Raw genomic sequence first — 24497 nt, 5'->3', positions numbered from 1 at the left:
ACAACAGAGTAACCAGAGAAAGAGGTTGTTGAGGGATGTGACAAACGGTAAGAACACAACAGTCACTCTAACAGAGCTTCAGAAGTTCACTACAGAGATGAGGGAACCTGACAGAAGGACACACATCTCAGTAACACTCCATCAATCAGATCTGTACTGTATGGTAGACTGGTTAAATAGAAGCCACATCCTGCTTTGAGTTTGTCAAACTGCATTTAAAGTACTTATGAGTAAAGAAAAATATTTTGTGGTCATTTTAAAGATTTTCAAAACAATGCCTTCAGACACTTGCATTTTGTTTCACCATTTCAATTTGCTTAAAATATAGATTTTATAAGCTAGTTAGATAATAAACCTCATGTTAATTCAATCTTTTCTTCTGAATTATTGTATTTGGATAGTTTAAATCAAAACAAAAAACAAAAATGAAATATAATTGGATATTAAAATGGCCTATTTTGACTTTGGATCAGAGAACAACATAAATAATCTTTTACATCTGTTGTTTCAGTTTCTAAAAGGAAACCATCTGTGACATTCCTTTATCCATCAGAAACACCTTTTAGACAGTGGGTGAGAATAAAGTACAGGGGGAGGGAGTCTTTGCCTTTGCTCTCTAGTTTTCATCTTTGCCAAATCACTTTAGTCACCCCTGCTTGTAGCGCTCTCTGGTGGATTGCTGGCACAAATGAATGACTTAGTGGAATCTCTGGAAGCAAGTAAGTTATCATAAGAGGAAACAAATACAAGTGCATTCTTGGTGTTACTGCAAACTGTATGTCCAACAAGAAGCCATCAGTTATAAAATGAATATAGAAGCAAATAATATAAGTTTAAACGTTTTACTTTAACTCTTAAGTATAAATGTAAACTCCCTATGATTTAATTTGTAAAATAAAAACATGGTAAAAAAAATTCACATATTCAAAATCACATATTTCTAAATTTACATATATTAGAAGTATGATTTTAATGCTAATATATGTTTCTGTTAGCATCATGTTTTGGATACATATACTGCCATAAAAAACTTTTAGCCCTGTGATCACCATCTTAAAATAGGGTGTTGCTTAATAATATGAAAATTATAAAAAAAAACTTTAAAATATTATTCGTTTATACCGTCAACCATATATAACTCATTCGAATTTTTTTCCTGTATTTCGTGCATTTATAGCCATAACTAGGTTGACACAAAAATCAAAACATTTTAAAGGGAAACGATGCTAAAATAGTAGACTACATTACACAGGCTGTGATATGTTTTCAGTTAAAGCTATATTTTTTATCAAGTTAATTAAGATGTGCTGAGGGAAGTCATTTACTCTTGAAAAGGCGCCGTTCAGAGCAGTGACCATACTTGTCCGCAGTCGCCTTGATGCAATGACGTAATCCGTGCCTTTATTTTGAAAACCACTGCCCGGATGTGGCATTTGGCATGCGCAAATAATCGAGGAAGAAAAGCTCCGGTGTTAAGCGAACAGAACAAAATTGTAAACATTAGCAACCTGGGGACTTCTCTGTGTTGTTGGGATGGAAATTTAAGGTAAACTCGTTCGTAAATATGTCAGCTTTTTGCCAAGTAGTTCCCATGGTTAACGTTCGTACTTATTTAGCCTTTCAGATTATGGCAGTCAATCTGTGGCTCCAGACCTGATGCCCTGACACACTCAAGCGGCCATAAATACCCCGAGCATGACGGCTAACTTACGAATACCTTTATTGTTTAGATTTCATTTTGTTTGCTCGCATAAATTCACTGTAACTTTATTTAATAGTTTTAGACTGCAGTCGCCTGTAGATTCCCTAACACTGGACAGGCTGCTAACCTAGCCTCCGAAGACATCGCAAGATGAGACCAGAGTCGTGTTTACGCTAACTAAGCTAGTTAGCTAGCTTTTGGTTTAGAAAATAGATGTAGTCTCTGAAGTACACGTTTCTTATTTTTTAAAATAAGTTTCTCCCGAACAGCCGCAAGATAAAAATGTATAAGAACTTATTCCAACTCCTTTAGAAATTGTGATTTTTGCCGGTTAACTGACTGCGTATGCTGCTCTGTTAGTTGAAATTGTCGACAACAAACTGCGAAGTTTGCCTGTTTAAAAGTACTGTTTAGTCAAATTAAAACTGTAGCTGGTTAGAAAAAATCACATGGATGCGACTGGGATTCAATGAGATTTTGTCCCAATGCTAAGGACATTATATTGAGCACATCTGAGCAGCTGTCTTGCTGATCCTGTGCAACTGTATTCATTTTGACTTACTGATTTCCTACTAACTAATGTTAATCTGTGATAAAGCCAATGAATTTCTATTTGAAACATATACTTTGGTTAGCTGGTGAGCACAAATAGCCATTTGCCCAAAACAACAACTGTTTTCAGTGTCAAATGCTCAGTCATTTTGATAATAAATGGCTGTTTGACCAAAGGTGCCAATTTATATTGTAATGAAACAAGAAAGGGGTTTAAGTTAGCCATTCACACAACCACAAAATAATGCAAAATAATGTTTTATCATGCTGGTGTGTTGCTTACAGCTGTAAAATGCTTTAAAACCTGTTATAATTAATTGTAATACCCACTGCCCTGTTTGAGGTGGATATTGCTTTTGCTGTGTGCCAGGGTTTATGTCGGGGTAAAGGTGTTTGATACCAATAGGCTGTGGTGACTGACTCAGTGTAAACAGAACATTCAATCTGATATCTATCTGAAACAAATGGCAGCAGATCAAATTTAGTAGTTAGCAGGACAGGGGTGTGTCACAAAATTCAGTGAAAAAAGGGGGAAAAAACAAGTCTAATTGCAGAAAACATCATTGCCTTAATGTCAGCAGGCCAAACATGTTGTCAGAACAACCCCAAATGGACCAAGTGAAAATTGGTAGAAAGGGCTGTCTGACAAGAATATAGATTACAATGACATGCAACTTCTGAACTCACTACAAAAGGAGACTTATTTGTTTTGTTGTTTTTTTACTGTAGGTTCACCTCAAGGTGTGGAACCAAAATTGTTCTTCAGTGCATGGACGGAAAGCCAATGCGCAGGTGAGTGTAGTATTCAAGTATAGAGGGCTTACTTTTAATGTTATCTACCACCATGATGTGGATGTGCATGGACATGTACGCCAAAATAATTATTTTTTTTTGTTTAAACTGTGTGCAGCTATTTAGTATAGTGATGCAGTTTGTTCAGAATGACTTGTACTAAAAATATGTTGAGTGAACCTCCCACAACTCTGTAAAACATATCCTGCTGGTTACATAACCACGTAAGCTTTTGTATAGGGCACACATAACCCTCCAATACACAAAAACTAAGTCACAGGAGGCTCTACTAATAAGCCCCAGTGAACCAGGTGGCCCTAACCACAGCTTTGTTGTTTGAGGGAGCATTTGTAAATTTGTTACGTCAAACATTTTTTTTCCTACTGCATCTATAACAATAATATACTGTAATGTTAACACTAACTTTTGCAAGAAAAAAGTTTTTCTCTTGATTAAACTAACAACAAGATGAACATGCAGCCCTCAGCTCTCAAGACAAGTTGTGAAGATGTCAATAGAAAACAGAGTATACAACTCACTAAATTATCACCTATGTGGTTACTGTTAAGGGCCCCCAGCGCACGCCAAGACGCCACTGGAATGGACATCACCAGCCGCTGTACTCTGGGGGACCCCAACAAACTCCCAGAAGGGGTCCCCCAGCCTGCACGCATGCCCTATATCTCAGACAAACACCCACGGCAGACCCTGGAGGTGATCAACCTCCTAAGAAAACACCGCGAGCTGTGTGATGTGGTGCTGGTTGTGGGTGCCAAGAAAATTTACGCTCACCGGGTGATCCTGTCCGCCTGCAGCCCCTACTTCAGGTACCTACCTCAAATATGTATTCAGATCACATCTATTCAAGGGACATCTCTCTGGAAATTACTTAAAAGTACAAGTAATTGTAGCAACATTACAACAATAATACATTTCTTGATTTCTATGTTACTTCCAGGGCAATGTTTACTGGAGAGCTGGCAGAGAGCCGGCAGACTGAGGTGGTTATCCGTGACATTGATGAGAGAGCCATGGAGCTGCTCATTGACTTTGCCTATACCTCACAGGTAACAGCATTAGCAATAAACACTTGGCACACTCCATTTGGCCATGCTGGTGTGCCGCTTGTTACATAGTGGTAAGGGTGATGAAAGCCTCCTAAATGGACTGTAGGTGGCTCCTGATTACTTCAAGTGGTGGTAGAGATATTGAGCATGTCTTTGTTTTGAGTTACACAAAGGAAACACAATAAATTTTATTTTTATTACACATTCCAAAGAGTATTGGACTACAACCATCATGTCTCACAGTGGTCAGTAAATGAAATGAAAACTCTCTGATGTGCGTCTCTCTCTACTCCTAGGTGACTGTAGAGGAGGGGAATGTCCAAACACTGCTCCCTGCAGCCTGCCTCCTCCAGCTGGCTGAGATCCAGGAAGCCTGCTGTGAGTTCCTCAAGAGGCAGCTGGATCCTTCCAATTGTCTGGGCATCCGGGCCTTTGCTGACACACACTCCTGCCGTGAGCTACTCCGCATTGCAGACAAGTTCACCCAGCACAATTTTCAAGAGGTAAGGAGAACTCTCCACAGTCCCTCTAATCTTCATAAGTCATATGTAGCAGTATAGGTTACATAACTTGTGGAAATTTAGACTGAAGATCCAGAATAATAAAATGCTCTGTAATGAGAACAGTGTGTTTGTTTGCCAGTGTAGAAATCTGGCTTTTATAGCCTTTTCAGGAACTAGATCACTTTATTCACTGTTATTGGTTAGACCTGAGCCATAGTCCAGATCTATCTTTATGAAATGGATCTCTGGAAAAAACTGAGTCACATCCTCTAGCATAAGCCTGCAACTACACTGGGCCAAGCCTTCAGGAGCAGCATTTGCTTTAAAGTAAAGCTGACTGACCGATTCTTTTCTATGGCAGGTAATGGAAAGTGAAGAGTTCATGCTGCTGCCTGCCAACCAGTTGATTGACATCATTTCTAGCGATGAGCTTAATGTTCGGAGTGAGGAGCAGGTTTTCAATGCTGTGATGGCCTGGGTGAAATACAGCATCCAAGAACGCAGACCTCAGCTACCACAGGTGAGTTGCTGAAAAAAATTATCCTAACACAACTGGTTCCTGGAACCAGCTACACGAGCTGGTCACTATTCTTGAAAGAACTTTTAAAGTAATCTGGTGTATTATTAAAAATACAATGGATTCCATGTGTTCTGCAGGTGCTTCAGCATGTCCGCCTGCCACTACTAAGTCCCAAGTTCCTGGTGGGCACCGTGGGTTCAGATCCTCTCATCAAGAGTGATGAAGAGTGCAGGTAGGTTCTTATTGTGTGCAACGTTTCTGGTAGAAAACATCTCCTGTTAAAGATCTGAATTTGTAACTTTCTAAATGTGGTTTCTGTGCTTGAGATGGGGCCAGTGTGTGGCTACTTGTCTCCTTCTCTCACTTTGTGTTTTTCCTGGCTTTTGGCACTCTAGAGGCTGAGTCTCTGCTAGTGTATGATCGCCAGTTTCTCTTGGATCTTCCACAAAATGTCAGGGATGTATGTATGTTTGACCCTAGTGGACAGAAAACTTTGCCCCCACTTTTGTCGTGGATTCGAACTTACCGGTTACGGGCCTCGGCTTTACTCCCTCAGAGGAAGCTTCTCTGTCGCTGTGGTAAATGCAGCGGTCAGTTAGTAAAGCTGAAGGCCCTTCTGGTTCGCTCCTCTTCTTTCTCCCAGACAGGACACAGATTGTTCCTTACCTTCGTTGTGCCCTGGTACTTCCTGGGTCCCATCGAAGTCTGCCAGACACCTGTTGCAGGCAGTGATGAGGGATTCTGGCCCCGCCGCCCCTACTCTCCTCGGCTACGCCTGTGCTGGGTGAACCGCCATAACTAGAGGATGCTTCCTCGGGTTCCAAGATCCATTAAATCACAGGCCCAAGGTCTGGCCAGGTTTGCCCTGGTTAATGCCAGATCCCTGACAAACAAAACGTTTATCCTGAGGGATTTCTTCAGCTCCCGTGGCCTGGACTTCATCTTTGTGACAGAGACTTGGATCGGTGCTGGGGAGTGTAGTGCTCTTGTTGAACTTTTAGCGGCTGGATGTTTCTGCTTTAACTTCCGTGGACATCTGGCCATGGAGTAGAAAGAGCGACTGTTTTTAAAAATGATTTTAAATGTAAGCAGTGTGTCTTACCTTCTGCATTCATCAGCTTTAAGGTGACTTTATTTGAGGTGGGTCCTTCTGGTCTTGTACTGTGTGCTGTCATCTTATCGACCCCCCCAAACATAACAAGGACTTTTTTTCCCGATTGTTGTGTTTGGCTGGAATCATGCCTAATTATGACCGTTTCCTCATTGTTCGTGATTTTAATATACATTTGTATTGTCCTGATAAACCAGTGGTGACTGGTGACTTTTTAGCCATTTATGACTTTTTTTAAAAATCTGGTCCAATGTGTGGCTGGTCTCACACACGAACATACTGTTCATTAGATCTTGTTATCTCTCATGGCTTGTCTGTATTGAACTTGGGGACCTGTATCAATGACTTTTCTGATCACATGCCGATTTTATTTGATGCTGATTTCTCCAGTGCAGCAGTTAAATCATGCACTCCTGCTTGGCTGTGTCGGATTTTGAACTCCTCCGCTGTAGCTTAGCTCCTGGTTTCAATCCTTCTGTTGTGCCACACTGGACTCTGTGGACCCATTAAAAACCATGCAGCCTAAGGCTAGACCCGAGCCCTGGTTCAATGAAGCTGGGCAAAAGCGCTGCAAAGCTGAACGCAGGTGGAAGAAGGGCGCAGGTCTCCTTACAAATCTTAAAGGACTGCTCGCGTCAGTATCAGAATACCGTTAAAGAGGCCAAAAGAGAATACTTTCAATAATTGTCTCTAATAGTCATAATCCACATGTGGTATTTAAGAGAATTGACTCTGTTCTAAATCCCCCACAGTTTGTTTTTTTGGAAGAATCTGCTGAGATGTGCAATAACTGCACTTTTTTTTATTGAGATTGTCACCACAAGGGCCCTTATCTCAGCTCCTGCCTCTGAACCCTTTGACTGTGTCCCATGCCTGGCCATATTTGATAAGTTGGGCCTATGACTTCCTCACTGTTAAAAGAATTGATTGGCCAGATTAAGTCATCTGGCTCTCCTCAAGATGCCATCCCTCCTCATTTTGTTAAAGGTTTTCCTTATAAAAGGGCAGATGGTTTTGACTTCTGGTGTTGTCCTTGTAAGCTTTAAACATGCAGTAGTGCAACCTCTGCTTAAGAAACCGGGCCTCGATCACACTGTGTTGGCTAATTTTAGGCACATCTCCAAGCTTCCCTTCATTTCAAAAATCTTAGTAAAAAGTAGTTTATGTGCAGTTGAAATCTTTTCTGGACAAACAAAATGTTTTTAGAGGTCTTTTTAATCTGGTTTTAAATCCCTCCATAGCACAGAGTTAGCACTACTAAGGAGAATGAGAAGTCGACAGTTCAAATCTGGGTTTTAAGATGGACTATGACTTCAAATTGGATGGCCAAATTAGCTCTATTGGGAAGTCTAGTTTTTTCCACCATAGACAGCTGGGAAAAGTAAAGCCCTTTCTTTCACTGCAGCATTTTGAAACAGTAATCCATGTCTTTATCCCATCTTGGCTGGATTAATGTAACACACTGTATCTTGGAGTTTGCCAGTCTTCACTGGCACATGTAGAATTGGTTCAGAATGCTGCTGCTCGTCTCCTGGTTGGAGGTCTCTCCCCCCTTATCTCGCTGAGCTGCTTTTTTCTCTTTAAACATTCCAGGCCCCTCAGGTCAGCTAATCAGCTTCTCCTGGAAGTACCGAGGTCCAAGCGGAAGCTCAGAGGGGAAAGAGCCTTTGCTGTTGCTGTACCTAAATTATGGAATTCCCTACCTCTGCACATTAGGCAGGCCCCTTCATTATCCGTTTTTAAAACTCATCTGAAAACCCATTTTTATTCCCTAGCTTTCAACCCACCATGAGACTCTGTTCCTGTTCTCTTGAGTTATTGTTTGTTTTTATTCTTATTTGTATGTATTGTTTTAAGTTTTGTTTTGAAGTTTTTGTGTTATTATTTGACTGACTATGCACAGTACTTTGGTCAGCTGTGGTTGTGTTAAAGTGCTCTATAAATAAAGTTAAGTTGAGTAAATTATATAAGGAAAATATGTACTTTTGATTTGTGCTTCATTTTTAGAGACCTAGTCGATGAGGCTAAGAATTACCTGCTACTGCCACAGGAGAGGCCCCTGATGCAGGGCCCGAGAACAAGGCCGAGAAAACCTATCCGTTGTGGAGAGGTACTTTTTGCAGGTCAGTAGTTTTCAGATGCTAAAATTAAAAGCAAATGTAATCTTGATTTCTATGTATCTGTGTCGATATCACACCCAGTGTGGTGGGTAGCGTCACATGCCTGAGACGATCCTCGATAATGTTTTTGTGCAGGTGTCATACCTTGTCGTTTCTCCCATGTTTCGTTGTCCCTCAGTTGGTGGCTGGTGCAGTGGAGATGCCATTTCCAGCGTGGAGCGGTACGATCCTCAGACCAATGAGTGGCGGATGGTGGCGTCGATGAGTAAACGGCGATGTGGAGTTGGCGTCAGTGTTCTGGATGACTTGCTGTATGCAGTGGGAGGTCATGATGGCTCATCATACCTCAACTCTGTGGAAAGGTGTGGCATGACCATCCAAGCTTCAGCTGGAATTTTTTCCGTGGCTCTACTTTTCATTATTACTAACATTTTTACCAGTCTTTTTCTGTTCCATATCTCTTGTCCAGGTATGACCCCAAGACCAACCAGTGGAGCAGTGATGTGGCCCCAACAAGCACTTGTCGGACCAGTGTGGGTGTGGCTGTCTTAACTGGTTATCTGTATGCTGTAGGAGGGCAGGATGGGGTCTCGTGCCTCAACATTGTAGAAAGGTATCAGTAAAAATGGCTGTCTTAATATAGCTTTAATTCTTTTATTAGTAGGTGTTCCACTAGTGCGGGATGAGCTTCACTCTTTTTTTTTTTTTTTTTTTGTCTTGTCTGTATGTCTTGCTTCTACATTTAGCTTTAGTCATTTGGCAGATGCTTTTATCCAAAGTGACTTACAAGCAAGGTACAAGCCAAGCAAATGTTTAAGCCAAAGAGAAAATATCAAAGCAAACTCCTAGTGTTTACGTTTCATGAGATGCAGATGCAAGAAAGGGCAGAAAGCAAGTTTTTTTTATATATATATATATTTTATTAAATAGATTTAAGTGCATTGGTAGGTACCGAAGAGTTCTGTTTTCAGCAGTTTTTTGAATATTGGGAGTGAGGTTGCTGAGCGTACAGACTGTGGTGGTTCCAGAGCACCACACAGAAGACTCCAAGCAAAACTCTTCAGCTAAGTTATCCCACGATGGTGGAACCAGCTACCAGACGTCATTCATTAGCAGTGCGCAGTGGACAGAAGGGATTGTAGACCTGAATGAGGGAGTTGAGGTAAGCAGGTTGAACACCCTGTAGGCAAGAGACAGAGCTGTAAACCTGATGTGGGCTGCTACAGCAACCCGGTGTAAAGATCTGAAGACACAATTGAAAATGAGGCGGGCTGCCATATTTTGGATCATGTGCAAGGTTAATTGTGCATACCTGTAACCCCATTAAGAGGTCATATCAGTAATCAAGACGAGATATGAGCAGCGCCTGCACAATGAGTTGTGTTGTATTTTCCTTAAGGTAGTTCTGATCTTTCTTATGTTGTACAGGGCTAAGCTGCATGCCCTAGGGACTGGGAAGATGGTCGGCGATCATGACTTCCAGATTTCTGGCTGACTTACTGGGGCCAATCACTGCAGTTCCAGTGTTGATGTTGTGTTGTGTCAAAGCTCTGGCTGGGAAGACAATAACTATGGTCTTGGACAGGTTGAGCTGAAGATGTCTTTCTTTCATCTATGCACAGGTGTCAGAGAGACGGGCAGAAATGCGTGATGAGACAGTGGAGTCATCCAGTGGACAGGACAGGACAGGACAGGAAGAGCTGTGTGTCTTCAGCATAGGAGTAATAGAAAAGCCATGTGAGTGGATGATAGAACCCAGGCATGTAGTATAGATAGGAAAAAAAGAAAAGGACCAAGAACTGAACCCTGCGGCACACCGGTAGAGAGGGTAGGAGAGTTGAAAACATGCCCCTGGCAGAATGCCTTGAAGGGCTGTCCCGATAAGTAAGACAGAAGCCATCCAGCAATGATCCAGAGATGCCAAAATGTTGTTTCTTTGGCGTGACCACTCTTGAAGCCAGACTGACAATGAGGAGATTGTTCTGGGAAAGAAAGTCAGATTTGATTGAATGAGGTCGGAAAAGTGCCTGTTGTGAGAGATGTATTGAGGATTTATGTATTGGCTGGCATTAGTGTGGATGCAAGTGCTTGAAGGAGAGTGGAAGGGATCAGATCCAGAGAGGAGATGGTTAGAAAAGAGAAAGGTGGATATGTTGTCCTCAGTCAGAGTTGAAAATGAGGAGAGCGATGCAGTGTTGGAGGAAGTTAGCAGGCCATCATCATTTGGAGGAGAGACTATGATCTGATGGCTGCCACCTTATTAGTAAAGAAGCAGGCAAAGTTGTCAGCAGTCAGACAGGTGGATGGAGGAGGTACGTAAATGAATGATTTAAAGCGGAGAACAGCTTTCTGGTTTCTATGCTGTTGCTGAGCTTGTCCTGAATATATTCAGTCTTTGCCCTGGTGACACTGTAAGAAAAAGAGACAAGTAGACCCTGATACTGAGCAAGAGCAGATGGAATCTTGGATTCGTGCCACTTCTTCTCAGCTTTCCTGAGCATGGTGCGTTGCTCACAGATCCAGTTGGTGAGCCACGGATAAGGAGCTGAGGGACGAGCAGGTCTAGAAAAGATAGGGCAGAGAATATCCAGCAAAGATGAAAGTGTATTGTAATGGCTGTCCATAGCTGCATCTGTATTGAGGGTCGTGAGGTCCGGGGGTGGGGGCAAAGTTGAGACAAGTTAAAAGAACCGCTTATATAAAGTTTGAGTAATTGTACATAAACAGGTTTATTTATAATTTAAAACAGTAGTACTCTAAATTTGGATACCATTCTTCCCATTCTTAAGATATGATCCTAAGGAGAACAAATGGACGCGTGTGGCTTCCATGAGCACTAGGCGACTCGGCGTAGCTGTGGCTGTGCTGGGGGGATACCTCTACGCTGTGGGAGGTTCTGATGGGACATCGCCATTAAATACAGGTGTAGTCCTCGTGTATCAGCACAGTATAATCACAAACACTAAGCTAAAACATTGATGTAACAACAGTGGTACTTATGCTGAGGAATAAAAAGAAAGATGTTATCTGGTCAAGTGTGGTTCACTGAGACCAAGTTTGTATCTTGTAGTAGAGTCCTAATGCTGACTGTTTAAATCTGAATACAAGTGTACTCATAAATTCCATAATGGAACAGAACAATGAGACAATGCTGACAATCCCACAATTTAATTTTCCCAGTTTTAGACATGAAATTCATAGTTGTGTGGCCAAAACAGTTGTCAGCAATAATGGAGCATAACAATGGTTAGTAGAAATGTCAGTTTACTGCTCACTACTAAGTGGAGTATTTAATGTACATTATATAGGGAGTACTGAATAATTTGTCATTGTTTAACATCATTTACACTGATTTTCTTTCTGGTGCTTTGGTTTGTCTTATGTTGCTTTTGTTCTCTTCAGTTGAACGCTACAACCCTCAAGAAAACCGCTGGCACACAGTCTCTCCAATGGGGACCAGGAGGAAGCACCTTGGCTGTGCTGTCTACCAGGACATGATTTACTCAGTCGGAGGGAGAGACGACACCACAGAACTGAGCAGCGCAGAGCGATACAACCCCCGGACCAACCAGTGGTCTCCTGTAGTGGCCATGACATCCAGGCGGAGTGGGGTGTGTGTGTGTGTGTGTGTGTGTGTGTGTGTGTGTGTGTGTTTGTGTGTGAATTATGTGGGTTTTGTCTTCAGTCATGTCAATATCTACTTGCTTTTAAATAGTTTAGTTACATACATCAGTAAAGTTGTTTAGAAAGTTTAGTTTAGTAGTATTGATGAACTATATAGAGTTACTTTATAGTTTCATTAAAATGGTTTCTATTTGAGACTGAAGTTTAATTGTGTCTGCAGGTGGGATTGGCTGTGGTGAATGGTCAGCTGATGGCAGTAGGAGGCTTTGATGGGACCACATATCTCAAAACTATAGAAGTCTATGATCCTGACGCCAACACGTGGAGGTGAGACAACACGATATGATTATACAGTAGCAATTGTGAAACCAAACTATACAGCAGTTAGTCAGCAAATATAGATATAAAGCTACAACCCCAGAAATGTGAAATTCATCAATACATTCATCATACCAGTTTTATTAGTACAGCAAAAACTATCAAATAAATAAATGATTGTATTTGAGCATGAACTCACTTATTCCATTCAACACAAGCAGAACGGAACCTCAAATTATTAAAAATAGGACTTCTGATTGATTTTTATTTATTTATTTAATGGTGAATGTCTGCTTTTAAGATGCTAACGTTGAGGTTTTTCTTCCTTTCCTTACAAAAGCTCTAAAACACCTTCTGTCCCTCATCATCCACCTCAAATCCAAAATATCTCCACACACCCCTTTGTGTTTTCTACCAACAAGTTTCAGCGAAATAATATGTAGCCTTTGTCAACGCAGAGAAATCATTCTTCAGTACCTTTGACAGCTACTATGGTACTTTCTGTACCATAAAAAGCAAGTACTATCACATTTTAAGAATTTTGATTACATAATTGGTACTAGTGTGTTGGTTCTTATGACCTTCTTGTTTTGTTATGGAAAATACTGTACAGTGAGTCAGAGATTACAGACTCCATTTCAGGTAAATGGTTGTCCTCAACAGTTTTTATGATAAGTAATTTTTATCAGAATAGCATTGACGAATTGGTCGAGTTTTCTAAAGTAACTGGGCCAGCGTTACTGAAAAGGGATTGTAGAATGTTGCTGAGATTTCTACCAGTAATATCATATATGTCTTGTATTTTCATTAATACCTGTTGATACTATGTAATTATTGTCAATTATGATGGACAAATATTGTTTGTAGAGCTGGAAAAATGCATCATTGCATCTTCAAAATCATCATTTTGAGATTAATGTTTCCATTCTGGCATTAAAAATAAAGACTAGAAGTTACAGGAAATGACACATTCACACCCAGAAGTACCAGAAGATGTAATTATTCTTTCTGTATTTTCTTGTGAACCTTACCTTCCTCATGATCTGTTTGTCATCTCTTTCCAGGTTGTACGGAGGAATGAACTACCGCCGACTAGGTGGAGGGGTGGGTGTCATTAAAATGACTCACTGTGAATCTCACATATGGTAACACCGTACCACCACCATGACTACCACATCATCAACCCACCTACACTGACTCGCGTGTCTCCAAAAGAGATGCTGTTTATTAATACGAGAGAATTTGAGCGATGTGGAGGGTGGTGGATGAGAGGGAAGGAGGAACAAACTGTTGAACCCCAATCCCCCACTGCAAGGTTTTTAACTTGGAAAAAACCTGGCTGTTTTCACTGATTGACCACTCGCTATGAAGTCTACCAAATGCAATTAATCTTCTAATTGGGAGAGTATGGTCCATCTCTGATGTCCACCTGCTCCAGAAATCTCAGCCTTGGACATCTGAATGACTTTGCTATGAGAGGTGATTACATTGGTTTAAGAAGCTTAAAAGGTAACTAACTGGAAGAGGGCTATTTTCAGTCTTTCCAACTGTCACAACTTGTGTCACCTTCCCTTCTCCTAAAACCCCAGCCCAGAAGTTTTGGCTGGTGACATATGGCTTAAATTAGTTTTAAAAAACCCAAGAGAAGTCAAAATCCTCACTATATTGTATGAAATAATTTCCTGAAGAAAGTTACATACTGATTCCATATTCTCTTAATTTGTCTCTAATTGGCCCAGTAGAAATCAGACATGTGTCTGTTAGGTCTCAGCCCCGTGTAGCATTTAACAGTAATAAATTGTCAGGCAGTGGCTTTCCTGAAGGTATTTTTATGTTCAGGCTGTTACTTGGATGCCTGGGAAGAAGAATTGATGTTGACCACTACTCCCAAACTTTCTGTCATTGTATGGGACTGCTGCACTTTACATGAGCCCACTGTAGTTGATTGTTACTATTATTGTTACTCATGTGTAAAGATTTCAGTTCAGATGGTCAATGTAGTTAAGTGGGTTTACCAAGTGGCCTGTTAGTTCTTCCCACTGAAGGTTTATATTGACTAACACCATTTTTGTCAGTAGTTTATTGTTGGCACCAGTGCTGAATCTTAAAGACGTCAGTATACTTCAAACGAGCAATGTTGTCTTCTTGTGTTACGTGCTGACCTGTTCCTTGAGTGACAACACTGTTGGTGTCACTTGTTATTGCTCAGCACGATGAAGCGAATGTTCAAAAAGGGTAGAACAAGGTACAGCTTGTACTTCTCCTTTTAAGGCAGAATTATGCTTCTGCTTGCTGCACATAAACAAATGTAAATCTGAAAATATAAACTGTTACCCCAGTGTCAAGATATCACTACAGTCAACCATTGAACAGAGAGGAGGAGAATGAAACAGGCAAGATGTATATAGTTTCTAACTTTGTCTGTCTACTCCGCTATTACTTCTTCTCTATCTTCTGGTCCCGGCTTAATGCTGTTAACTTTTAAGCTTCAATGTGCAGCTCCGTACAATGCATTATTGAGATTTGAGACGTGTGCACATCAGTTACTATGCAAGCCTCTTCAACCTACAGTTACCCATAAGATCTTCTCTTCATAGGTCCAGGGACAAATTTACGTGTACCTTTTGCAGAAGCATATTTCTGCCTCCAGGCATCATTGGCATTGCCTCTCCTACAGCCAGTCACTGTGTAAAGTGGGTGTCCTTGTCAAAATATTTGTTCTGAGTTGTTACAAAAATTGTCTGCCATTGGAAAAGGGGTTTAAATCATATTAGACTGTCTAACAAGTACATAGTTTGAAGCATACTGAGGTTTTAATAGTGTCATGGTTTGATGGTATGTGTCCAAGCTCTCCTATTTTTTTCCTGAGCATGAACATCAACATCTTTATTAATATCTCAACCCAGCAGAGATGTTGAGCATACTTGATTGACTTTTGCTTACTTAAGACCTTCTGGCGACTCGGCATTTGAGGCCACATTTAATTTCTCAACCACTTTGGACCGAAGAAGCATGTCGCCCAGTGTGTCTCGGCTATAACTCAAATGAATGAAGCTAAGTTCCAAACTGATGGAAATTAAATGATTAGAGGCAATTCATTGTTTTTAATTTATGTGTAGAAGTTCTTGAAAATCTGATTTAGCCTTTTGGCCTAAAGTACCCTTTTTAAAAACAAAAACTTTTTTTTTTCCCTTTAGGTCGCACAAATTAATTGAAACGACCAAAACCAACAAGGTGTATAATCATTCTGTCATTACTTCCATCTTTAAGATTCTTAAAAGGAATATATTTATTTTAAAAAGGCTCTAGTTGTTATTGTAAGTTCTAATTGTAAAAAATATAGAATGCAACTATCCTTGTTTTTTTATTGTTTAGTTTTTTTAATTCGGACATAACACTAAAAACAGTAAATAAGTAAAATACTAGAATATTTTCCTGGTTATCATAAAGTTAAACTGGACATTCACATCCTAGGTCAATGTGACAGTTACTGATGTGTATGCACTGAACACTGGAGCCATGATCTTATGCAGACTATTGATTTATGGTGTCTGTGTGCAAAGAAAGGTCCCTGTAAAGCTTAAAATCATGATGCAAGAAAGAAGTTCAGTGTCACATTAAAAATGTAATGAATGAATAAATACTTTGTTTTCAGTCATCCATTTACAACATTGAGGCTCAAGTTCAGTTTAGAAATATTGATACAATCTGATTGGACTTTGTCTATTTCCATTAATTTAGAGGATATAAAATATTTTAGTTCTACTAAAATCAGTAGCAGTCCTGTTACCAATTCAAAGAGCTTTTAAACCCAGTTTGTGTCATTGCAATACTGTAAACATAAAAATGTGTTCCCTGTCCAGCAGCAAATTCAAAAAAGTTGGAGAGAACTTTTGCACAGTGGGCTAGTTATGCCAGTTTGTCTTTAAAAAGATGAATCACATTGAAAACTGTATTTATAAAGTAAGAGCTACTTCTATAGTACCTAGTGATTGTGATTATTATTTTCTGTTTTTCCCACAGCCAAGGGATTTTGAGACATTTCTTTATGTTTTGCCTTCACAGATTTCTAAATGTTTTTCACATGAGCACAGTGTAATGGCAACAATTGCGGGAGCACAGTTGTAGTGCAGCACTGGTTATGGAAGCTAATGTGATCCTCTGCAGTACTCTCCATGGTTGCTGGTTGATTAACAGATCTCAGCTCAGGCACAGTGTCAGTTAATGGTGCATTCATATGTTTGAACCTTCTCATAATTTATTGCACTGTGATTGAAAATCAATTTTAGATTGTATCTTTTTATTCCTAATTCTAATTCAACATTTCAACATTTTATATAGAAAATATCACAAAAACAATCATTTTGGGAATCTGACAATTCAGGTTTCACACAGACAATGTGGCTTGGATGCTGTGCAGAAGTGGGTTTAATTTCACAGATGCAGCAATATATGTTTTGAAATACTTCCACACACTACTTCACAGCTCTGCACTTTTAAAACTGTGTGGAACAAAATGCATTTCTGCACATGAGAGCATGAGACCGTGATAAAAGGCTCTTGTCATGCATTAAATTGGCCACATATTCAGGCCCAAATCTGTATACTGGTGTTAATGTTGAATTATGAAGCAAATCTAAAGTAGATTGTGTTGAGGTTTAGTTGTCGATGTTAGTTGGAGATTTAAGTTCACAGGATCACTTTTAGTCTCATAATGTAGTTGCTGTGTGCAAATCTACATGTTAAAATGTTTATGCTTTTGGGTTTTGCAGCCACAAATAATCATGTTCATTTGAAATGGAAGATTTGACTCAATTTCATGCACTTTTGTCTGACATAGAATCATGCATATTGATTGTCATAAAGTTTCCATCAGATAGAAGTGATATATTCATCTTTTGTTGAAATGTTACTCAGTCTGGCCAACTGTGTACATCACAGAATTACAAAGGAAATCCCACGTAGTTAAGAGGCCTTCAATGTAAGTCCTTTTGTCCCAGGAGAATAAGCCTCAGTCCAGCACAGTTTCTGAGCATACTTTTCCAAAAGTGGTTTAGAAAAACTTGTTTTCAACTTGGACTTTGATGTTGTTTGCAGTTGTCTCTGTACAATCTTTCTAACATGTGACCAAAGCATAGTTGGAGATTTTTTTGTGTTCATGTTCAAAGCAGCCACCTCTCAATTGTGATCACAACAGCTCTGGACTCATCCTGTTCACTATGATGCGGATTAAACATTTTCCTTTGGTTTTACTGTAGAGTATGAGACTGTTGTCAGAAATACAAAGCACCTCACAGTTATTAGTTATGGGGAATTTTAGGGGATAATGGTTTTTAATGCATATGCTCAGTAATTCAGGTGAGTAGAAATCAGGAAAGTTAAAATGGCACATTCTATCAATAAATGCTCCCAACTTGATCCATTTCCCCAAATGCCTCTGCAGACAAGTCACTACTGGTTTAAAAATATACAATCTGTCTAAATATAGAATACAGGTGGTATTGAAAGTCTCTCTAAGTTTATTGCATGACAATATTAGCTCCACTTTCACAAATTGATACAAAAGTAAGCCAGTAAAATGTCAATGGTAAGGGATATTCTACATAAGTACCTTTTACTTTGCTCCTGATTCTTGGCTGATATTTTTTGAAATGACAAGACATTTAATTAATTCAATTTCCAGCCTATCAGTCCACTCTGAGCTGTCTAGCCCTCCCTGTCCCTGCTCTACTACACTCTGCACAGGCCTACTGCTATTACACTACTCACAAAAAGTTTGGGATATTTGACGTTTGGGTTAAATTTCTGAAAAATGTATAGTTCATGCTACAGGGATTTATATCATGCAAGTAGGACATTTAAGTAGAACCATGTCATTTCTTCATCTCAAACAATTTATTGACACAAAAGCTAACAGTAAGGGTATACCACAACAAAAAAGGTCAATGTCTCAATTTGTTAACTGGTCAAAATGTAAACATTTCCCAAATGTTTTTGTGAGTAGTGTAGTCATTTTTAAATTACAATAAATGAGAAGCTGCAGAAATTGTTGAAATGCAGAATGTGAACTCTGTTAACTGTTGGGGTATGTGGTCGCCATATTGGGAGATTTCCTGTCTTTCTGTTGGTGAGTTGAGTCTCTGTTTTAATTTTTCAGAAATGCATCTCCACAATAGGCCAATGCTGCTGTCATAGAGGGTTAGTAGATGAGTTTTGTCTCTGGCAGTTTACCGGCTTGGAGTCCCTGGAAAAACTGGATTCATGGATTTATCTGTATTTGTTTTTCAAATGCTGTTGCTGGCTATTGGGATTTAGTCCTATTTCTTCCCACCCTCATCACATTTTAACAATTTATTAGGCTTTGGCAGCATGTCTCCACATTAGGACACATTTTGGAGCATATCTCTAGTAAAACATTTTCCAAAAGAGCTACAAACTATCTTTTAATAAAGGGGGCGTAAGTGATAAATGATGCATTCGCGTCACCTATTCTTCATCTTAATGCCCACAAAAATGCATTTTGTTTCAGTTGAAGGATGATTGCTGTTGTCATTCTTGGTCAAATACTTGCTTATCCAATCACCCATGACTCAGCGTCTGTGGATCAGGAGTTAGAGCGGTCAGTCTTTAATTCCAGCTTTGATTCCTGGCTCCCAGTGTCACATGTTGAACTCCAGTGAGTCAGACCAGTTCCCCTATTGTGTGAGTGTGTGTGAAACACAATTTACCCACTCATACCAGTGGACCTGCCTACACTCACTGCAGCTCCTCAGCTGACGGCAGCTTTTTAGGCCCTTCGCTGAGCTTGCTTTGTGACTATAGTGTTCAATCTACCTGCCCGTCTCTTTCATTTGCACATTAGTCTTGTTTGACCCTTTTCCGTACAATCTTCTGTTCTAATGCCTACTGCAGCTGAAATATTCATATTCTCATATCCACTGTTTTGCTGTCACTTTGACCGTCTCATGTATGGAGTGCTTTGCTTGGAAAAAGTCCAAATATATTTGGACACACACAGTTTGTGACACTGCTTGTTCACCCGACACCTCCCGTTGCAGCTCAGCAGGATTCAGGTGCGATGACTACCGAGGCCATTGCAATACATTAAACGATTTTCTCCTTTCTCCTTATCTTGGTCTTGTATGTGAGATTTACCAATGGTTTACATCTTGTGACAAACCCCTTGTATTTACTCTTTTTGAAGTCTCTCTTGATTGTTTATACTGACACATATACACCTACCACCTTAGGTTCCTGATCTTCACTACTGTGATGTGTGTTTTGTGCTGTGCCATCCCTCAAGGCACCTATGGACCAACATCACACAGGCTCAGAAGATGAGAGAGAAGCCCACTGGACACAAAAGTGCTCTTGTTTCAGTATCTGATCAAAGTACTATGAGCCAGTGGCTGTGGGTTTTTCCTAACCAAACTATCTTCTCACAGTGTTTCTCCCTGAAAACACACTTTTACTTTAAAATACACAGCACAAAGCATAAAACCTTTCATCCAGTGTTATTCTCAGGGCTGTCCTGCATTTTCTTGATGCTCACTTTTTTAAAAAGATCTTGCATAGCATGACCTACAGTAATTTATCTGTCCTTTCTAGAGGCAAAGGCTTCACAAAGATCACAAATGTAGCCATTGGCTCATGAATTTGTCAGACTGTTCTACTTTCTGGTGACTTGTCTTTGTGCTCTCAGTCACAGCATTTGAGTAGTTAACAACAGGACATCAATCTGTGGGACCTTCATCAGGAACAGTCGACAAACCCTGACTGAAGACTATGTGACCATAGTAAAAAGTCATAATGACAGATATTAGGACACTGTCCATAACATCAGCCATTACCAGCTTCACTCGTCCAGTCCAGCAGATGGCAACAACAGAACAGGCTCAAGTCCTGCCCTGTTTTATATGCACTATTACATATTGCATTGGTCAAACCATTACCAAAGAAGTAAGATTTCAAGAATTCATTATAAAAGCAGATTACAAGCTGGTTTCAGGTCAAAGTCCACAGCTCGGTCTGGCTGTCATTCCACATTCACACTATATTATTCAGACCATAATAATTAGCACCAAAAGGGGAAACTGTTCACATCATCAGCTGAAAGTATCTGATGTCTCCTCTTTGTCTCACTTGCTGAATTTAAGTATTTAAACAAACCCACACTAAGACACTCAATTCAGCTTTAAAAATGGGCTACAAAGGATATTTATTGGGTGTTCAATAATGTGTGAGCACTCCAAAGCTGTATCAATGCACAGTTTAAAAGGGCTTCCCGTTCTGTTGATGTGGTGTGATCAGTAATGGGACAAGCTCTGTATCATAGAATGGCAGATAAGAATCGGTTGGTTAACAGGGGACTTTACCATAAATGCAATTAGTAAACCTTAACAGAAATAACTGAGTTCACCAGGTCTTTTCAAAAATGCTGAGTTTACTATCTGTTGTATAGTATTCAGTAAACACACATGACACTGGTCTACAGTTCAAAAATTTCAGTAATTATTACTTAAAAATGTTGAGTTTAATTTCATTACTTAATTGGTCGTCAGTCTACATTATTGCAGGAATCGCTGTATTTTCCAACAGCTTTACTTAAATTACTTAAATACAATGGACGACCCCCCGACTGTGGGTTGTCCACCAATCTCACAGTTGTTGGTTCAATCCCCGGCCCCTCCGGTCACATGTCGAAGTGTCCTTGAGCAAGATGATGATTGCTCCCGGTGAGTGTTGGCCAGCTGCATAGCAGCTCCCCCATCGGTGTATGAATGTGTGTGTGATTGTGAGTGTGAATGGGTAAATAAGAAGCAGTGTAAAGTGCTTTGAGTGCCAATAGGTAGAAAAGCGCTATATAAGTGCAGACCATTTACCATTTACCATAAGGTTCCCCTTAATGGCTGGGCAGGGCCACACCTGGTGGGGTGGGGATTTGATCCCACAGCATTCCAACCCAATGCTCTACCACTGATCCACCAGGCCCATTTATCTATGATAATCTGCCTAAAGTCTTTTGGTGGTGCCCTGGAATTGCATGAATTAAATTAAATGGGGGCGGTTTCTTTGCAATCAGGCAACAGGAGAAGGGTGACATAGCTGAGAGCAGCAATCCGTAGGTTATATTTTCAAGCTTATTCCTGTTTTTTTTTTTTTAATTTGTTAATTTAATAAGTATGCTAACCATGAGAAAGGGGAATTTGGTTACTACTTCCAGCCCAGACAATGGGGGCAGGCATCTACCTCATTTTTATACTGACTGGTATAAAAAGGCTCAAACAGCTGCAGCTATAAGTTCTTTGTTTCAAATGAAGCACAGGCTCTTCAAACTGAGAAAAGTAAGAAAGGAAAATCTGTCGATTCTGAGTAGTGAGTGTGCAGAAGAGTTTAGGGCAATGGGTTCGAATTAAACTTTAAATAGAAAAAAATAATGCTACTTCAAATAATTCAATGTAATAACTAAAGTTTTTAAATTAAGTTTATTCTAAAAGAGTATACTATAGTAATTTTCATAGGATTAGCAGCTCAGCTCAAATTTGGTTTTGTTCAAAGGGAGTTAATAGATTTCCCAAGTCCACATATTCAGATTTACATTGTTTTTGTGGCAGACTTTGCATGTTGTGGTTAAATAATTCAGTATATCTTAGACATTGGCTTACGATGATTCCTGTTTATTACAATCATTATGTAGTCAGCTTAAACTCCTATTCGTCAGTGACCAGATCACAAATGTTCACCTTGTTATAACGAGTCATAACATTTAAAAAGAAGTGATTAACATAAATCCACTGGAGTTAGTTCAACAACTCACTGATATCTGCAGGACAGTAAGAAAAATAGTTAGTGCAAAGCAGGGAGCAGAGGCACACATATACTAGGAGGCAGACATGTGCTTAATTTAGTAATTTCACCTAGTTACAGCAGCTGCATGAGCAGCAGTTGCATTGCTCCTAACAGATGTGGGGCCACTCAGATATGTTAATTATGAGGCCATCACAGATTGTCTCAAGCTTCCTGTACTGTACCTCTCAGAGGGGTACAGTAGGGGTACAGTAGAGTAGCTCTCAATTCTGATGCTGGTCAACCACATTTCAATCCACTGTAATTCTTCTCAGTCCAAATCAGCAGCACTTCTTGCTGATTTAAAGATGACTGCAATTGCAGATGATTTAAAACATTGGCCCATGGAACCGGACGCAGTGCACAGGAAGTGGTAACAGCAGAGTCTGCAGGAGAACAGAGAAGATGACCAACATCACAAGTATGAGTCCCTTTTCAATTAATTACTGATGTACACAGATCAGCCACATTATTAACATAAACTAGTGGTGTAAATACTGTTTACCAATGTTGCAGTATACTGAGGGCAGTACTAGCCCCTGACAAATCTCCACCTCTCTAGAAGGAAAGATTTTTTCACAGGATCACTACAGGTCCTACAATTTAACTAATAAAGGGCCTTAAACTCCATAAATTCAGACTGAATAGGTCTCCTGGTATTGAGTGCATTGGTAAACTAGTCCAGCCTTTCAAGTTTGACAAATTTAACAAATTTACTGGTTTAACTGAACCATTCGTAAGAGGTGTTTCAAAGGTGGGACAATGAATGTCCAAGGTAGTGGACTCAGACATACATACACTTGTTGGCAGTATTTTTCCTTTGGTGCATTTATCTGCCAGAGTCGCTTTAAAAACTGCCAAAGGGACCTCTTCTGCTCCATGTGAAAGGTTCATGTACAAGTACACATAAAGAAGGGCAGGTGGAAACCTCATTCAGCTGAAATCTTCCCACTTGCCCCACTCCCTTTCCTCACAGTATAATTTGACATCCTTGTCATTCTTGTACTAGAATAAACCTAAAACGTTTCAGTCACTTTTCCTGTTGCACAAGCATCTCTTAACGTACAGTTTTCTTTTTTTTTTTTTTTTGTATGGCACAGTCTCAAGTAGGATTGGGAAAAAGAATTTCTCATGGTATCTCATGGTTATTGATACACCACCTATCGATATGTTTTAGTCACATAAAATGTCTAACTTGACACACCCTGCAACACATGGTGTGTGGCTTCGTGTGGCCACAGAGTCCAATGTGATAATTAGGATTCATTTTATTGACGGCAGGTGGGAAATGATGAATGCTATGACTAATAAGTCAGAGATGTTAGCTTCCTTTGCTATACATATGTTAGTGATAAACTGTTCTCTCTTTTTCAATTTAAGGCAGGTGGACAGCTGTGTATGCACTTGTGCATGTGGTATTGTTCCTTTTAACATAGTTGTACCACTAATAATGTTTGTACATTTTTACATTTTGACACTTTTTAAAATTTACAGATGTGATTATATTATGATTAAAAATGGGATATTTTATGAAAGGATATTTATTAGGTGTTCAATAATGTGTGCACACTCCAAAGTTGTAACAATGCACGGTTTAAAAGTGCTTCCCATTCTGTCTATGTGGTGTGATAGGAGCTTCTCCTTGTGACTGATCACATGATTTTCTTGTGATACATCCCATGCCAAAGAATCACTGGTGGTATCGATATATCATATTGTGTACATATTGTCGTGATTGTATTGTATCGTAAGTAAACCTGTGAATGCCACCCCTAGTATAAAGCATGCCATCAAACACCCATATATAAGAAGAAAGTGATATATCAAATCGTTTGAAACCATAAACCATGTTCAACAAAGTAGCTTCATGCTAAATTAGTGCTTAGGAGACCAGACTCCAATAAGCCCAAACAAGTTCAAAACCAACATTGGGTTTCTGGACTTGAGCCACAGAAGCACAACAGACAGTTTGGCAAAGAACTGGGGAAAGTGAGCTCATGTATGTGCAGGTGAAGTAACAAGGTGATTAGAAACAGGTGTGATGGCTGTGGGAGTCAGGAGCAGGTGATTAAAGAATGGAGACCAGATGTGCAGGTGCACACAGTGCAGAGGGGGGATTCTGGCTGGTGACACAGGAACAAACTGGACAACATAAATAGAAACAGAGCAGAATTATGACACATGCTGAAGGAGCAAAAAGAGCACAGGTTGGACAAAGCCACACACCAGAATCTAGGTGAAAATGAAAAGCAGATGGCTGCACACTGGTCTTGATGATTATCTGTGGTTGAAAGATTCATAATTTTGTGACATATTGAAAGAGATAACAGCGATTTACATTA

At 39.9% G+C, this 24497-nt stretch overlaps 1 protein-coding gene across 3 annotated transcripts; it reads left to right on the top strand.

Moving 5' to 3' along the window:
* Nucleotides 1-1429: 1429 nt before the first annotated feature.
* klhl20 (kelch-like family member 20) lies at nt 1430-23256 on the top strand. Of its 3 annotated transcripts, XR_010910577.1 has the most exons (16): nt 1437-1546; nt 2984-3046; nt 3616-3662; nt 3712-3873; nt 4005-4113; nt 4410-4616; nt 4978-5136; nt 5274-5368; nt 8255-8370; nt 8546-8729; nt 8837-8980; nt 11157-11290; nt 11770-11978; nt 12212-12318; nt 12650-12824; nt 13374-23256. XR_010910577.1 is itself a non-coding variant. In XM_067474156.1 (14 exons), the coding sequence occupies exons 2-14, from the start codon at nt 3024-3026 to the stop codon at nt 13456-13458; spliced, it is 1830 nt and encodes a 609-aa protein (XP_067330257.1). In that variant the 5' UTR covers nt 1430-1546; nt 2984-3023; the 3' UTR covers nt 13459-17555. The 3 variants fall into 3 exon arrangements, 1 of the variants encoding a protein (XP_067330257.1); XR_010910578.1 differs by having other exon boundaries at nt 1438-1546; nt 3616-3873; XM_067474156.1 differs by lacking the exon at nt 12650-12824 and having other exon boundaries at nt 1430-1546; nt 3616-3873; nt 13374-17555.
* Nucleotides 23257-24497: the final 1241 nt, after the last annotated feature.

Source organism: Channa argus, chromosome 14, assembly GCF_033026475.1.
Source record: "Channa argus isolate prfri chromosome 14, Channa argus male v1.0, whole genome shotgun sequence".
Taxonomy (NCBI): Eukaryota; Metazoa; Chordata; class Actinopteri; order Anabantiformes; family Channidae; genus Channa; species Channa argus.
This window is presented reverse-complemented; position numbering and strand designations above follow the sequence as displayed.

What these genes read in the sequence shown, in the direction of transcription:
- klhl20 (XM_067474156.1), top strand. Translation starts at nt 3,024, where the DNA reads ATGGACGGAAAGCCAATGCGCAG. An exon ending in GACGGAAAGCCAATGCGCAG is followed by an intron (nt 3,047 to 3,615) that starts GTGAGTGTAGTA and finishes GTTACTGTTAAG; the next exon opens with GGCCCCCAGCGCACGCCAAG. An exon ending in GACATCGCCATTAAATACAG is followed by an intron (nt 11,291 to 11,769) that starts GTGTAGTCCTCG and finishes TGTTCTCTTCAG; the next exon opens with TTGAACGCTACAACCCTCAA.